At 36.5% G+C, this 18,208-nt stretch overlaps 1 protein-coding gene across 8 annotated transcripts in view; it reads left to right on the top strand.

Moving 5' to 3' along the window:
* The window catches only part of DCAF6 (DDB1 and CUL4 associated factor 6), a 136,624-nt gene that overhangs the window by 22,079 nt on the left and 96,337 nt on the right, over nt 1–18,208 (top strand). For all 8 annotated transcript variants that reach the window (XM_040451747.1, XM_040451751.1, XM_040451749.1 and 5 more), the window contains exons 3-4: nt 3,297–3,389; nt 13,242–13,427. In XM_040451747.1, the coding sequence (XP_040307681.1) occupies nt 3,297–3,389; nt 13,242–13,427 (279 nt within the window). The remainder of the gene's footprint in view (nt 1–3,296; nt 3,390–13,241; nt 13,428–18,208) is intronic.

Raw genomic sequence — 18,208 nt, 5'->3', positions numbered from 1 at the left:
TTATTTCATTTATTTATGCTCTGATCTTTGTTGTCTCCTTTCTTCTGCTAACTTCGGGTTTAGTTTGTTTTTCGATTTCCTTAATGTGTTAAGTTCTGTTGCTTTTTTGTGATCTTTCTTTTTTCTTACATAGGCGTTTATTGCTATAAAATTCCTGCTTAGAACTGTGTTTGCAGCATCCCATGTGTTTTATTTCCATTTTTGCTTATTTCAAGATATTTTTTTTTGACCTATTAGTTGTCCAAGAGTGTATTATTTAATTTCGATATGTTGAAATTTCCAGTTTTCCTTCTGTTTAGTTTCTAGTTTTCACCATTATGGTCAGAAAGATACTTAGTATGCCTTAACTCTTTTAAAATTTGCTAATATTTGTTTTGTGATTTAGCATGATTTATCCTGGAGAATGTTCTGTGTGCACTTGAGAGGAATGTCTGTTCTGCTGTTTGATGAACTATTCTGTGTATGTCTAAATCTTGATCTAAGGTGTAGTTCAATTCTAATGTTTTCTTATTGATTTTCTGTCTGTATGATTTATCCATTGTTGAAAATGGGTTATTGAAGTCTGCTGTTTTTTCGTCTGTTTCTCCTTTACATCTGGTATAGTAATTTAAAAAAACATTTAGACATTCTAGTAGAAATCTAGTGATACCATGTTGTTGTTTTAATTCTCTGTCCTGTTTTTGCATATTTGTCTGTATTGCACAAACTTTCTAAACTCACTTATTAGTTCCAGTACTTATATTGTCTTTTTAATATTCTGAAGACTTGGTACAGAATTCTCATTACTTAATTATTTTTAAATGTTTGGCAGAATTCACCAGTAAAGCCATCTGGGCCTTGAGCTTTCTTTGTGGAAAACTCTAACTATAATCCCCTAATAAAAATAGATTATATTTTGAGTGAATTTTGTTTAGTATGTGTGTTTCAAGGAGTTTGTCAATTTCATCCATGTTGTTACATTAATGGCATAAAGTTGACCATAGTGTTCCCTTAATGTTTAGGTATTTGTAGAATATGTAGTTAGTGATGGATATCACCTTTCTCATTTCTCATATTGATAATATGTTACCCTGACCCCCCCTTTTTTTCTTGATTAGTCTGACAACATGTTCATTAATTTTATTTGTCTTGTCAGAGAATCAGCTTCTAGTGTTTTCATGTATGTTTCTTTTCTTTTTTTTTTTTTTTTTCTGTTTTCTGTGGTTTCATTGATTCCTGCTCAGATACTCATTATTTGTAATCTGATGCTGACTTTGGGTTTTACTTGTTCTTTTTATAATTTTTTTTAATAGAAGTTGAGGTCACTGATAGGGGACCTTTATCTTTTCTAATATAGGTATTTTAGTGTTATAAGTTTACTTCTAAATACAGATTTAGTTGCAACCCATGAGATATGTTGTGCTTTCATTTTCATTCAGTTCAAAATACCTTCTAATTTATTAGGTAATTTCTATTTTGAGCATCTGTTGTTTTGTAGTTTCCAAATATTTCTTTGTGTTAATGATTTTCATTTAGTTCCATTTTGGTCAGAAAACATACTCTGTATTTAGTTGAAATCCTTTAAAAATATTAAGATTTGTTTTATGGCCCATAAGTATTTTCTGTATTGGTAAAGAGATTTTTGTGTACTTAAGAAGAAGGTGTAGGGGCACCTGGGTGGTTCAGTTAGTTGAGTGTCCAACTCTTGATTTCGGTTCAGGTCATGATCTCAGGGTCATGGGACTGAGCCCCATGTCGGGCTGCATGCTGGGTGTGGCACCTGCTTAGAATTCTCTTTCTCTTTCCCTCTGCCCCTCTCCCCTGCTTGCTTTCTCTCTTTCTTTCTGTCTCTCTCTCTCTAAAAAAAAGGGGGATGTGTATTCTGCTGTTTTTTAGTTGTTGCAGATGTTATAGTAAATTTGGTCGGTGTTATTCTGTCTTGACTGAAAGTGGAATCTATTTTTTTTTTTATTTAGATACAGTTCATATACCATACAATTCACCCACTTTAAGTGTGTAATTCAGTTTTTTTTTTTAGTATGTTCATAAAGTTGTACCGTCCACCGCTAATTCCAGTATATTTTTACCACCTGACAAAGAAAGTACATAGCAGTTATCATTCCCTCCCATTCCCCCTCCACCTAGCTGTTGGCAATCACTAATCTACTTTCTGTCTCTACAGATATGCCTGTTTTAGAATTTTGAAATGAATGGAATCATATAATATGTGACCTTTCAGATTGGCTTCCTTCACTCAGCATAATGTCTTCAAAGTGTATCCATGTTGCAGCTTGTGTCGCTGCTTCATGTTGCTGCTGAGTATTTCCTTGTATGTGTATTTTGTTAGGAGCAAATGGATAGTGACATTTTGTTTATCCATTCTTTCATAAATGTTGGGGTTGCTTCGCTATTTGGCTCTTAGGAGTAATGCAGCTCTGGTTTTTGTGTACACGTTTTTGTTCGGTCCATGTTTTCAATTCTCTTGGATATATCCTTGTTGTAGAATTGCTGGGTCATAGGGTCGCTCTGTTTCAGTTTTTGAGGAACTGCCAATCTGTTTAAATAGCAGCACAATTTTGCATTCCTACCAACAATGTATAAGGATTCCAATTTCTTGACAATCTAGCTAACTTACTCTTTGTGTCATTTTTTTTTTTTTTAATCATTATAGCCATCCTTCTGGGTGGGAAGTGGTAATTCATTGTGGTTTTAATTTTCATAAAGATTGATACCTGTGTTTCCTTCTAAGTTTTATAGTTTGGGCTCTTACATTTAGGGTTTTTTTTTTTAGCATTTTCAGTTAATTTCTGTATGTGGTGTTCCTTTCCTTGCGTATATCCAGTTGTCTCAGCACTATTTGTTGAAAAAATATTCTTTTTCCTTAGAATGGTCTTAGATCCCTTGTCAAAAATTACTTGGCCATAAATGTACAGTTTTATTTCTGGACTCCAATTCCATTCCATTGATTTAAATTTGTGATCATGACAATACCACACAGCCTTGATTACTATAGCTCTGAGTAAGTTCTTTTAATTTTTTTTTTTAAGGTGGCCTGGTTTTATGTTTCTGGGTACAAAATGAATCAGTTAAAATAAATTTAAACAATAACATTTAAAGACTCAGTCATTTCGTTGTGAATTTACAGAACGTTATATTTACTAAACAGCTGTATTTTCAATAGGTAAAGTGGTAAATACTGCTTATCATAGATGCAACTTTATTAGTGATAATAAATTTTGAACCGTCAGTTAACTGAAAGATGGCATACTTGTTTTTATGTCCAGTTTGCTTAAATTTACATTTTGTTTTCTTTTTAGGTTAATACAATCTGTTGGAATGAGACTGGAGAATATATTTTATCTGGCTCAGATGACACCAAGTTAGTAATTAGTAATCCTTACAGCAGAAAGGTAAAGTGGTTTAAAAAATCTATCATTTCATGAGAAAAATTAAGCTAAAAATTAAGAAACTGTAAATGATTATGGAATGGCCATTTGTAACAAAATATCCTTCTTATTTTGCTACAGTTAGTTATATAATTTGGAAGTTATTACATGAATATCCCTTAGTCTTCTTAGGAAAACATTAGATTTCACTGGGCTTTTGACTCCAGCAAATTTGAATATGCTTCGCTGTATCCACCTGGGTAAAATTGCCAAAAGTAACATTATCTCAATAAATCATTCTTTGGGGGGAAAAGGACAATGTGATTTTTTTTTTCTTTCATGCTCAAAAAATCTACCCTTCAGCCAAGTGGTTTAAGATATTATCAGTTTGAAAAAACAGTATTTAGGTTCTAGTGAAATGCTTCATGATATCTACTACCTTAAACTGGCATATAATATTGAGTTTTAGCATTATTTCTCATTTTTAGTGGCTCTTCTCTCTATATGGAGAAACCATACACCTATTTTTGTATCAGTGAGAACTTGGTAGGTTGTCAGACCAAACACTCATTTAAAATGGTAGCAACCTGGGGTGCCTGCGTGGCTTAGTCGGTTAAGCACCTGACTTCGGTTTCAGGTCATGTCTCACGGCTATTGAGTTTGAAGCCTGCATCAGTTTCTCTGCTGACAGCTCAGAGCCTAGAGCCTGCTTCAGATTCTGCGTCCTTCTCTTGCTCTGCCCCTCCCCCACTCATAGTCTGTCTGCCTGTCTGTCTCTTTCTCTCTCTCTCTCAAGAATAAATAAACATTAAAAAAATTTTCTTAAATAAGATAGTAGGAACCTTAAGAATAAATTATTCACATATTTCTTGTTTTTCCACATTTAAACAGTTAAGATATTCTAATAAATGTTTGTGGTCCTTCAGTCTGAATGAAGTTCATATTGAAGATATTCTTGATTAAGAGACAGGTCATAATTTTGTTTCAGAAATAGCTTTGCTTAATTGTCCTGACTTAGCAGAGGGAAACTTGAGATTTTCAAATCCTACTTGTTTTAGGTCTGCAATTACTAGGTCTTTTAAGGTGCCTGGACCCAATTCCAGTGTGGAGCTTGGGGCCTGGCTCAGTGGCATGTTGAAGCATTCTGATCTCCCAAATGTGGAGGCCCTCTGAAAAAGGCCAAAAAGCTGTCTTCTTGGGTTTTTTTTTTTTTTTTTTTAATTTTTTTTTTCCAACGTTTATTCATTTTTGGGATAGAGAGAGACAGAGCATGAACGGGGGAGGGGCAGAGAGAGAGGGAGACACAGAATGGGAAACAGGCTCCAGGCTCTGAGCCATCAGCCCAGAGCCTGACGCGGGGCTCGAACTCACGGACCGCGAGATCGTGACCTGGCTGAAGTCGGACGCTTAACCGACTGCACCACCCAGGCGCCCCTGTCTTCTTGGGTTTTTATGGAGGCTTCATTACATAGTCCATGGTCCTGACTGATTGTCTTTAATCACTGACTGAGTCAACCTCCAGCCCTTCGCCACTCCCAAGTTGCAGCTCTCTAATCTTATGATCGCCCTTTCTTGCAACCAGTTGCCACCCTCTGGTGGATTCCAAAAGTCACCTACATTGATAACAAGACACCCATGTCACCTTTATGTCTCTGAAGCATTTTCAAAAACCATTGAGCAAGACCAGATATATCAGAGAAATAGATTTTGGTCATCTGAATGACCAAAGATTTACTTATTTATTTTTTAAATGTTCGTTTGTTTTGAGTGGGGGGCGGGGGGTGGAGGGGTGGGGAGGGGCAGAGAGACAGAGAATCCGAAGCAGGCTCTGTGCTGTGAGTAGAGGGCCCGATGTAGGGCTCGGGCTCCATACCATGAACCATGAGATCATGACCTGAGCTGAAATCAAGAGTCAGATGCTTAACCAACTGAGCCACCCAAGCACCCCCAAAGGTATATTCCTTATAAATCATTATATTGTACTAGGACAACCTTTTTGTTACAATAGAGGAAATTTCCTGGAATGATGTAATGATGTATGTTTGGAATGCTTTTTGACCCATCACTCTCAGAATTTTAATGCTAACAGTATTCATAGTAGTTGTCTAAACACCAATGGAATAATCTTTTTGTTTTTGAAAAGATGCAGAGCTTCACTTTTTTTTTAATTGTATTAAAATACACATAACGTAATATTAACTATCTTAATCATTTTTAATGTTTGTGTTCAGTGACATTAAGTATATTTACATTGTTGATGTTATCAGCACATCAGGCTACAGAACTATTTTCATCTTGCAAAACTGAAACTCTGTACCCATTAAACAAGAACTCCTTTTTCTTCCCTCCTCCCTCCCGTCCTTGGCAACCACCGTTCTCCTTTTTGTCTCTATGAATGTGACTACTTCAGATACCTCATATGAGTGTTTATATGATATTTGTCTTTTTATTACTGCATATTTCACTTAGCATGATGTCTTTAACGTTCAAACATGTTCCAGCGTGTGTCAAGATTTTCTTTTTTAAGCCTGAATATTCTATTGTATGTACATACCACATTTTGTTTATCCATTCGTCTTTCAGTGGACACTTGTGTTACTTCTACCATTGTGATATTGTGAATAATGGTACTATTATGAACATAGGTGTTCACCTCTCTCTCCAAGTCATTGCTTTCGATTATTTTGTCACCATCTCAATGGAATAATTTTTAGAAGGTCTTGTTTCTTTATTTGCTTATTTTTGGAAAGAGGACATTCACTTTGATGGCATCGTTCCCAATAGAATATGTATATTTAAAAAGTGCTTACTCCTTCTTGTTGCCAGTTTAAGAAATGATTAATCAGATAATACTTTTAAAAAGTTTAAATATAACAAGACTTTATCTTTTTCATGTAGTGGTCTTCATAGATCCAAATTTGCTATCAGATCGAAATAGTAAAAAAATATATAAACATAGATGATTAATTACATAGGAAAATAGACAGTTTTTAATATGTGTTTATTTATTTATCTATTTAGAGAGTGCGTGAGCAGGGGAGGGGCCAAGGAGGAGGGAGAGAATCCCAAGCAGGCTCCGTATTGTCAGCACAGAGCCCCACGTGGGGCTCGATCTTACGAACCATGAGATCCTGGCCTGACCCTAAATCAAGAGTCTGATGCTTAACTGAATGAGCCACCCAGGTGCCCAAAATAACGTTTTTTGATCCTGAGTCAAATATTATCTGTTCTTAGAGTTTGACTTTATTTTTGAGGTCATGGAAAGACCTCATGGAAAGATGACCTCATTAATCATGGAAAGATTAATGCAAATAGAATTTTGAAATGTTTATTTTTTTACAGAGTAAGAGTTTGGAGGCATACCTTATTGATGGTAACTTCTTAGTTGTATGTGTCATCTGTGTCAAATGTATAAAATGGAGACGTTTCTTTTTCCAATAATTATAGTCTAATTTACTTGAACCCATCCTCCCATTGAAAACAACTAAAATATTCTTGATTAAAGACTTTAAAAATTATTGTAAAGAAAAAAAATTGTCCTGAAAGTAACAAAGAACTGCCTTGATAGTAAGGGATTATCAGTCCAAAATGTAGGGAAAAGTGAATACAGAGAAGTGAGCATGAGAGCCACTTTCTCCCTGAAGATATTTGTTAGTCCAGGCATATATAAACTTTAATCTTGATGGCCTTGAAGGTCAAGGTAGACAGAAACAAAGCTTAGGACCCAAATCAGATATGGATTCCTATAGCAGACCCTCCAAAGTATCCTGGGACACTCCTCCTGCCACACCTCAAAAACCGAAGGAAGGTAGCCTTGTAACACCTAATATAAAAGAAATCCTGGGGCGCCTGGGTGGCGCAGTCGGTTAAGCGTCCGACTTCAGCCAGGTCACGATCTCGCGGTCCGTGAGTTCGAGCCCCGCGTCAGGCTCTGGGCTGATGGCTCAGAGCGTGGAGCCTGTTTCCGATTCTGTGTCTCCCTCTCTCTCTGACCCTCCCCCGTTCATGCTCTGTTTCTCTCTGTCCCAAAAATAAATAAAGGTTGAAAAAAAAAATTTAAGAAATCCTGAGTGTACCACGTATGCAAAATTTTTCTTGATTTGGTTTCAGCCAGCTCCCTGGGTGACTCTGTCAGTTAAGTGTCTGACTTCAGCTCAGGTCATGATTTTGCAGTTTGTGAGTTTGAGCCCCACATCAGTCTCCCTGCTATCAGTGCAGAGCCCACTTCAGATTCTCTGCCACCCTCTCTCTCTGCCCCTCCCCTGCGTGTTCTCTCTCTCTCTCAAAAATAAATAAACATTAAAAAATTTATAATAAATCTTAAAAAAATAAATCTTGATTTAATAAAATCCATCTCAATTTATGAACAATATGTGACATGTCAATACATGTATTTGTGTATCTGGTGCTTTTGTTTCTGAAGCTGTGCGTAAGCCATGCATAAATCATGAATTGTTAGAATGATGTCTGCTGAATGTGACTAAAGCAAAGCCAGAGGCCTATCAGATGAAGAAACCAATACATACACTGTATGTAGTGACTTTTATATAGTTAGCTACTTGGTAAGCCTTGCTGAAATACCTGACAGAGTTAAAGGCTGTCATACCTATCTTGTTTAAAAGATTTACATTAATTATTTTCTGTTTTGTTTTTTTTTTTACCTTAATCTATCAGATCTTAGTGTCTTACGCTTAGAGAGAGGAATGAAAGATTTTGAAGGCATTTAACAGACAAATTTTGTTCTCCATTGGCTTTGATTGATGGAGGTGCAAAAAACACCCCCCTTTTTTTCTTTGACCCTAATTAGATGTGCATTATATATGTAAGACTTACTGCATAGTAATTTATGATTCTCAGTAAATTCTTATTTTGGCCATAACCTTATAACCTAGGTCTTAAATAAAATGAGGTGATTTAAATATTCAAATTGGTTGAGGTAAATAGCTGCTAATATTCATTACAGATTTATGTTACGGTTTGGTGTGGTACTCTCTGTTAAGAATTTGGCAGTTAGTGTCACACAGTAAATACTCACTTAAAACCAAACCCAATATAAAGTTGAAATATATTTTCCTAACTTTGTTTTAAAATTTTAAAATGTAGGGGAAATTTGAAAAAATAATACAGTGAGCATCCACAAATAGATTTTTTTTTTAAGCACTTGAGCACAAGTTGGAGGCCTCATGCCTTTCATGAATACTTTGGTATATATCTACTAAGAACAAGAACATTATCCTATTTTTTTATGTATACCAAAGAGACCAAACAAGGTCATACTCTGACTCATTTCAGGTCTCATACCATAAACATGCTATGTCCTTTTCGTGATATATTTTGTCATGTTTTTCCATTTTTATCCTTTTCATTAGCGATTTTGCTATTTTTTTTAAGTTTATTTTTTTGAGAACGAAAGAGGAAGAGAGTGCGTGTGCGCTCACACAAGCAGGAGAGGGGCAGAGAGAGGGAGACACTGAATCCAAAGCAGAGAATGTGAAGCAGGCTCCAGGCTCTGTCAGGGCAGAACCCAACATGGGGCTTGAACTCATCAACCATGAGCCAAAGTCGGACACTTAACCTCCTGAGCCACACAGGCACCCCAATGATGACTTCACTGTTTAAAATGTCCCTAGCCTAGGTATCATGCTGAAGTATTATCTTGTGTTTCTAAGCACAAGAAGCCTGGGATATTTCTTGTGGAGAAAATATATTAAATAAGCTTCATGTAGGCGTGAATTATAATGTTGTTAGCTATGAGTTCAATGCTAATGAATCAACAGTATACAATAAATAAGGTCTTTAATTTTTTTTTAATGTTTGTTTATTTTACAGACAGAGACAGAGTGTGAGTGGAGGTGGAACAGAGAGAGAGAGAGGGAGACACAGAATCTGAAGCAGGCTCTAGGCTTCGAGCTGTCAGCACAGAGCCTGACGTGGGGTGCAAACCCACAAACCATGAAATCACGACCTGAGCCGAAGTCGGATGCTTAACCAGCTGAGCCACCCAGGTGCCCCAATGAGGTCTTTAAACAGAAACATATAAAACAAGGCTGTGTAGGGGCGCCTGGGAGGCTCAGTTTAAGCATCTGATTCTTGACTTCGGCTCAGGTCATGATCATGGTTCAAGGGATCAAGCCCAACATGGGGCTCTGTGCTGATGGCGTGGGATTCTCTCTCTCACTCTTTCTCTGCCCCTTCCTCCTAACACACCCTCTTTCTCTCAAAATAAATAAATAAACATTAAACAATATTAAAACAAGGCTATGTATTGATTGAGAAAAATGTTGTGGCCAGAGGCTCAAAGGAACCTAACCATGTGTTTCCCTAGGAGCAGTATTTCAGTACTTTATTAATTCAGTATTTGTGCTGACTTTATAAAACATAACTATCAGCAATGATGAGAATCGACTGTATGCTATTATATATATGATCCATATATGATTTTCTACATTATGCATGCACATATGTACATATGGTCTGTACTCACCTTTCCTCGTTTTTCATCACATTCTGTCACTGCCATTCCTCCTTCAACCCAAGCTCCATCCGTCTTTTCATTTAGTCCTTGTATTTGCTCAGTCTCCTTTACAACCATTTGTCTGATGTTTTCTTTATGAGTAGATTAAAATTAAACATCTTAGCTAAAAATTCTCCACAAATAACATTGTGTGGTACATGATATTAGTCTGTCCTCTTATTGGTGATAAGTTTGATCTTTCCATTTTGCAGGTATGCTGACCTTTTGTAATTAATAAGATGTTTGTGAAGTGGTATTTTGAAACTGTGAATATTCTCTTTCATAACAGTCTTAGAGTGATTTTAGTGTTGATTCTTGCCTTAATCAGTTGTTAAAATGTAGTTACAAAATAGTGATTTTTAATTGTCATTCCTTCTACATTTTTCAATTGACATTTTTCTGTAATAAGAGCATTTCCTTTGTCCCTAGCATTTTTTTGAAAAATCACTTTTAGGATAATAGATTCTTAAAGTTTATTTATTTATTTTGAGAGAGAATAGGGGAGGGCAGAGAGAGAGGGAGAGAATCCCAAGCAGGCCCCCCACTGTCAGCACAGAGCCCAATTCAGGGCTCAAACCCATGAACCGTGAGGTCATGACCTGAGCCAAAACTAAGAGTTGGATACTTAACCGACTGAGCCACCAAAGTGTCCCAAGGGATTACAGACTTTTAAAAATTCAATATATTATAATCTATTACAGTTTTCTTTTAAGTTTATGTATTTATTTTGATAGAGCATGTAAGCAGGGGAGGGGCAGAGAGGGAGAAAGAGAATCTCAAGCAGGCTCTGCACTGACAGTGCGTGGGGCTCTAACCCACTAACTGTGAGATCATGACCAGAGGCAAAGTTGGATGCTTAACTGAATGAGCCACCCAGGTGGCTGATACACCAATACACTTTTTGATGCTTGAATTGCCTCAGTTTGTTCGGTGGGACATATAAAGCCAACTTTGTGTCTATGTTTTGACATGCTGTTATATTTTTCAACACATTTTTTAAAGCACACCAGATACTCACATTGCACTAAATTCTCATTGTGCGTACATTGTTGGGATGTACCGTAACTCATTTAATAAGTCTCCTGTGTTTTGCTGTTGTGACTAGCTCAGTACATAATTTTGTGCATTTTTTCTTGTATTGTTGGAGGTGTATCTTAAGGTAAATTCCTAGAAATGGACTTGGCTGGTCAAAGTGTAAACACATGTATGGTTTTGAGAGGTAACTGCTCAATTCCTCCCCGTTGGTCTTGTACCATGTGGTTCTCCCACAGAAATGCCGGAGAGCCTGTTCCCCGTAGGCTCGCTTACATAGTGTGTTGTCAAACTTGGGAATTTTTGCCAATCTGAAAAGTGAGAATTAGTTTGTTAGTAGCTTTGGTTTACATTTTCCTTATGAACAAAGTTGGGTGTTTTCTCACATTCTTTTTTTTTTTTTTTTTTTAACGTTTATTTATTTTTTGAGACAGAGAGAGACAGAGCATGAACAGGGAGGGGCAGAGAGAGAGGGAGACACAGAATCCAAAACAGGCTCCAGGCTCTGAGCTGTCAGCACAGAGCCCGACGCAGGGCTCGAACTCATGGACTACAAGATCATGACCTGAGCTGAAGTCGGAAGCTTAACCGACTGAGCCCCTCAGGTGCCCCTTTTCTCACGTTCTTTTTTTTTTTAACGTTTATTTATTTTTGAGACAGAGAGAGACAGAGCATGAACAGGGGAGGGGCAGAGACAGAGGGAGACACAGAATTGGAAGCGGGTTCCAGGCTCCGAGCTGTCAGCACAGAGCCCGACGCGGGGCTCGAACTCACGGACCGTGAGATCATGACCTGAGGTGAAGTCGGACGCTTAACCGACCGAGCCACCCAGGTGCCCCTTTTCTCACGTTCTTAAGGGCTATTTGTATACCATTCAGTGAACTATCTATTTGGATCTTTTGCCCATTCAATTAAAAAAACTCAGGTTTTGGGGCTCCTGGGTGGCTCAGTCGGTTAAGCGGCCGACTTCGGCTCAGGTCATGATCTCAGGGTCCGTGAGTTCGAGCCCTGCGTCGGGCTCTGTGCTGACAGCTCGGAGCCTGGAGCCTGTTTCAGATTCTGTGTCTCCCTCTCTCTGACCCTCCCCCGTTCATGCTGTCTCTCTCTGTCTCAAAAATAAATAAACGTTAAAAAAAAAATTAAAAACACAACAGGTTTTGTTAAGTTTCTTTCTCTCAATTTTTAAGAACTATTAGGAGAGTTGGTCATATATCTGCAGTGTATGTTGCAAATATTTGAATATTTATTTAAAACTTTATTTCTGTGGGGCGCCTGGGTGACTCACTCGGTTGAGTGTCTGACTTTGGCTCAGGTCATGATTTCACGGTTCGTGGGTTTGAGCCCCGTGTCAGGCTCTTTGCTGACAGCTCAGAGCCTGGAGCCTGCTTCCGAGTCTATGTCTCCCTGTCTCTCTGCTCCTCCCCTACTCATGCTCTATCTCTCTCTCTCTCTCTCTTAAAAAAAAAAAAAAACACATTTCTGTCACAGGAATTTTAGTCTTTATAATTAAGGAATTAGATGTTGGGACTTCTGCTGTAGTTTCATCTGTACCATTTCATTACTTTGATTTCATGATTCATTTAAATTCAGTTTACTTTTATTTCTTTATCCTGAAAGGGGATAGCTTAAAAATTATCTAGTAAACAGTTTCAAAAGTCAGGATGGTCCTTTCTCCCCACCCCTGTACCCTCTCTCTAATCCTAAAAGTAACTTGTTGAAAGTAGATTATCTGAAAAATACAGGAAAATATTTTTAGAATAATAAAAATCATCTTCTCTGTCTCTATATATAATGGTCCTTTTTTTTAATTTACTGAGATTTTATGAATGAACAGCTACACCAAATAGGTAGAAATATGTACATTTAATTTTCACAGTAGTATTCCTGTTGATGATACTTCTTCATATATCAGAGAGAAAAAAAGAAAATATCTGAGATTCTGATTTTTTTTAATTATAATCTTTTGGAATCAAATTATAATTTGAAAAAAATTTTTAATGTTTGTTTATTATTGAGAGAGAGCGAGCCACAGAGTGTGAGGGGAGGACGGGCAGAGAGAGAGGGAGACACAATCTGAAGCAGACTCCAGGCTTTGAGCTGTCAGCACGGAGCCCTGTTGTCGGGCTCGAACTTGAACCGTGAGATCATAACTTGCGCTGAAGTCGGATGTTTAACCGACTGAGCTACCCAGGCGCCCCTCAGATAACCATTTTTTTATTGAGATAAGAATGTTAATGAAAATTTACTCCTGACCAAGATTATATAAAATATGAATGTTACTTTCTAAGAAATAATAAATTACCAAGAACTTCTTTGTCTTTCTGTTTTAGGTTTTGACAACAGTTCGTTCAGGACACCGAGCGAATATATTTAGTGCAAAGTTCTTACCATGCACAAACGATAAGCAGATTGTTTCCTGCTCTGGGGATGGAGTAATATTCTATACCAATGTTGAGCAAGATGCAGAAACCAACAGACAATGCCAATTTACGTGCCATTATGGAACTACCTATGAGGTACAGTTTTACTGTGATTATATATATATGATCATATGTAAGTGTGTGCTTTTGTGTAAGTATGTATGTATGTGTAATTTTGTATATGTGCTGCTGAAGCGAGCACTGTATGTGTAATTTTGTAATGTTTGTGTAAGTATGTATGTATGTGAATGTATGTACGTTCATGCATATGTAGAAACAGAAATTAGTGACAGACTACCTAGATTTCAGTAAAGTACTTGAGAGCATGTATGTTGATAGCCTTGTGAATAAAGAAAATGTAATAGTAATAGGCTTTGTAATTGCAAACAGATGTCAGCCTTTAAAAATTCTTCTCTGTTACTGTGCTACAAACTTGTATACTAGGCTTCAGTGTCTTAAACACTTTATCAGTGTCTTACATAAAGTCATTGGTGGCATGCTTATCAACTGTTCCTGGGGCAGAAAGAATGCTAGTACACTAGGCAAAAGAATCAGATTCCTAAAGGACATTAATAAGCTCAAGCCCTCACCTGAATTAAGTGAGGTGAAATGAATTTAAGACTCAATTATACAGCTTAACTTGTTCAGAAAAATTGCTTATTCTACAGAATGCTCTTTTAAAATCTTTTTGTGTCATTTCTTTGTATCAGAACATTCATTGGTTTCCCATTATTTGTGTTAACTTGATGTATCTTTTTCTGTGATTTGAATTTCAGTTCTCTGGTAACCTCATGTTTTGGTGTGTACTTAAAGAAGTAGTATATAGCTAGATTTGATTTTCTCATCCATTCTCACAATTTTGGCCTTGAACTGGAGATTTTAGTCAATTTACATTTATTGTGAAAAATGATATATTTGGATCTATTAATATATCTTATTAATTGCTTTCTCTTTCTGTTTTTTTTCCCTCTATACATTCCCCACTCGTCTTTTTTCTTCTTTTGAAATTGTTTGAGGATTTTGCTTTCTATTTTGTTTCTGCTACTTGCATGGAAAATAGACATTCCTGTTTTAAAAATTAGCAACAAAGTCTAAAATCAATAAATACCTTTGCCCTTCTCTGAATAAAGCCCTTTGGAACATTGTAATCTCTTCATCCCTTGTCTGAGTTCATATGTTTATATTGTTCTGAATTTAGTTACATCTTTTCTCTCATGAATGAAATATTAATCATTGTCTTGTTAGTTAGTATTTGTTTACTAATACCTTTGGCTCTTCCACCACAGATTTTTCCATGTGGGGTCATTGTGTATATAAAATACATTCTTTATGAGTTTCTTTTTGTGCAGGTTTGTTATTAGAAACAATTTTTGTTTCCAATTATCCTTTTCTTTCCTTCCTTCCTTCCCTTTTCATCTTTTTCCAGAAAATGAAGACTTTCATACCAATTCTTCACAGGTAGTTTTGTTTGATATAGACTTCTAGTTTGATAGTTATTTTATTTCAGATGATATTCTACTGTATTCTGACTTCATTGTTGAAGTTGAGAACTCAGTCATCAGTCTAATTGTCATTTCTGTTTGGTTAATGTGTCTCTCTGCCTTGACTGCTTTTAATTGTATTTTTCTTTGTTGTTTTTCCCGTCATTAATGTCACCACCATGTTTTTAGATTTAGATTTCCTTTTTATTTGTCATAGTTGGAATTTACTGATGTTTTGGTCTGAGAAACTGGCATCTAGAAAAATGTGGGAAATTTGCAGTCAATAGGTCTTTAGTTATTCTTTACCAAATGGAGAGTTTTTTTCTTCTGGAATTCTGATTAGATGTATGTTGACCTTATTCCATCTACCATTAAACTTTTTTTTTTTCTTAATTGAAGTACAAAACACATAGGAAAAGTATATAAATCCTAAGTATATAGCTTGGTAAATTATCATAAAGTAAATCTATGCATGTAGCAACTATCTAAGTTAAGAAATATGAAAGCATTAAGTATCCCCAAAGCCCCCTCATTCCGATATTTAATAATTTGTGAAATTCATCTATGTTGGATACAACTATAATTTGTTCATTGCTGTGTAGTATTCCATTGTGTGAATGTACTGTGATTGATGGATTGTTATGTTGATGAAAATTTTAAATTTGATTTCCAGTTTGGAGAACATTCCTTCACATGATTTTAAGTACATAAATGCATATATACTTCATTGGGTATGTACTTAGAAGTAGACTTGCTTGGCCATAGGATATTTATTTATTTTAAATGTTTATTTATTTTTGGGAGAGAGTGCAAGTGGGGAAGGGGCAGAGAGCAAGGGGGACAGAAGATCCAAAGCAGGCTCTGTACTGACAGCAGAGAGCCCAATGTGGGGCTGAAACTCACAAACTGTGAGATCATGACCTGAGCCAAAGTCAGATGCACAATCAACTGAGCCAGCCAGATGGCCACATATTTGTTTGTTTTAGAGATATTACCAAATAATTTTGCAAAATAATCCTAACAACTTATATTCCTGCCAATAGCATACAGGAGTTTCTATTGTTGCTCATCTTTGCCAACATTTGGTATTATTAATTTCTCATTTTGGGAGTTTGTGTAGTGTCATTTTATGTTTCAAATGCCTTTCCCTGTTGATACTGCTGGAGTTGATCATCTCTTCATATGTCAAGTGCCTATTCAAAATTCCAGTCGTTCTATTGGATTTTTCATCTTATTTATTTTTTTATTTATAGGAGTTTCTTAATGTCTTCTGCATATAGACCTGCCTTTTCCTACTCTGTGGTTGTATTTTCACTTTCCTAATGGTGTCTTTGTTTTGTTTTGTTTAATTGATTTATTCATCACTTATGTATAACTCCCAGTGCTCATCCCAACAAGTGCCCTCCTTAATGCCCATCACCCATTGTGCCCACTCCCCCCACCTCTCCCTAATGGTGTCTTTGGATGAAGACATGTTTTTAATATTGTCTAATATATTAGTCTTTTCCTTTATTATTAGTTAGTGCTTTCTGCATCCTGGTCAGAATATTTTTTCCTGTCTCGAGGTTATGGAGATATTCTTCCATTTTCCCTTTTAAAAGTTTATTGTTTTGGGGCACCTGGGTGGCTCAGTCGATTAAGCGCCGACTTTGGCTCAGGTCATGATCTCACAGTCCGTCAGTTCAAGCCCCTCATCGGGCTCTGTGCTGACAGCTCAGAGCCTGGAACCTGCTTTGGATTCAGTGTTTCCCTCTCTGTCTCCGCCTCTCCCCTGCTCATGCTCTGTCTCTCTCTCAAAAGTAAACATTAAAAAAAAATTTTTTTTTAAGTTTATTGTTTTGTCTTTGCATTTAGATCTTATAATTCACCTGGATTTGATTTTTGTGGTAGCATGAAGTAGGAGTAAACTTTTTTTCTCCATATGGATTTTTATATTAACGTAACTTATTTTCTTGGAAAATTAAATCAGAATCCCAAACAGCATACAAAGGGGCATTCCCTTTAAGGACATTTGAATAATATATATATATATCCATTTGCCAAGGGTGTTTTTGTTGAATGCATATACAATGTAGTTGGAATCAATTTTTTTTTTTAAACCAAACTCTATCCATTGAACAATTCTGCTATTCCCTTTTCCCCCAGCCCCTGACAACCTCCGTTTTACTTTCTGTTTCTGAGTTTTAGATACCTTGTGTAAGCAGAATCATGCAGTATTTTGTCTTTTTGTGACTGGCATAATGTTCGCAAGGTTCATCCATATCAGTCTATGGCAGGATTTCCTTCTTTTTTAAGGCTTATTCCTCTCTGATTGTATGTGTGTAGCATACAGTCCATTTCCTCATTTACTCATCAGTGGACATTTGGGCTGCTTCCACCTCTTGGTTATTGTGAATAATGCTGCAATGAACCTAGGGGTGCAAATATATCTTTGGGATTCTGTTTTCAATTTTTTGGATGTGTATACCCAGAGGGGGGATTGCTGGGTCATGTGATAAATCTACTTTTAATTTTTTAAGGAACCTCCATACTGTTTTCCATAGTAGGTGTTCCATTTTACAGTCCCAACAACAGTGCGTAAGGGTTCCAGTTTTTCCACATCCTTGTTTTCTATTTTCTGGGGTTTTTTTTCCAGGAGTGACCATTTTATTTTGTTTTTATTTTTTTTAATGTTTATTCTTGAGAGAGACAGTAAAATAGAGCATGAGCAGGGGAGGGGCAGACAGAGAGGGGGACACAGAATCTGAAGCAGGCTCCAGGCTCTGAACTGTCAGCACAGAGTCCAACGCAGGGCTCAAACTCATGAACCCTGAGATCATGACCTGAGCTGAAGTCTGAGGCTCAACCTGTTGAGGGGATGACCATTTTAATGGTTGTGAGGAGATACCTCACTGTGGTTTTGATTTACATTTCCTTAATAATTGGTGATGTTGAGTATCCCTTTTTGTGTTTGTTGGCCGTTTGTATATCTTCTTTGGAGAAATGTCTATTGAAGTCCTTTGCCTGTTAAAAAAATTTTTTTTAATGCTTATTTTTGAGAAAGACAGAGTCAGTGGGGAGGGGCAGAGAGAGAGGGAGACACAGAATCCGAAGCATGAATAATCCTTTTAACGTGTGTTTTTTTGTTTTTGTTTTGTTTTGTTTTTTTTTGTATTCTGTGAAGAGTTTTATATAAGTATTCATCAGGGATATAGTCTATAGTTTTATTTTCTTTTAGTATCTTTGTCTGGTTTGGGTATCAGAATAAAGCTATCCACATAGAATGAATTTGGAAGTGTTCCTGTTTCTTCAGTTGTTTTTTTTTTTGAAGTTTTTGAAAAGGATTGGTGTTAATTCTTTCTTTCTTTCTTTCTTTCTTTCTTTCTTTCTTTCTTTCTTTCTTTCTTTCTTTCTTTC

This window comes from Herpailurus yagouaroundi, unplaced genomic scaffold (genome assembly GCF_014898765.1).
Source record: "Herpailurus yagouaroundi ecotype Mexico unplaced genomic scaffold, PumYag 205, whole genome shotgun sequence".
Classification (NCBI taxonomy): Eukaryota; Metazoa; Chordata; class Mammalia; order Carnivora; family Felidae; genus Herpailurus; species Herpailurus yagouaroundi.
Note: the sequence above shows the minus strand (reverse complement) of the source record. Positions and strands in the feature narration are given on the sequence as shown.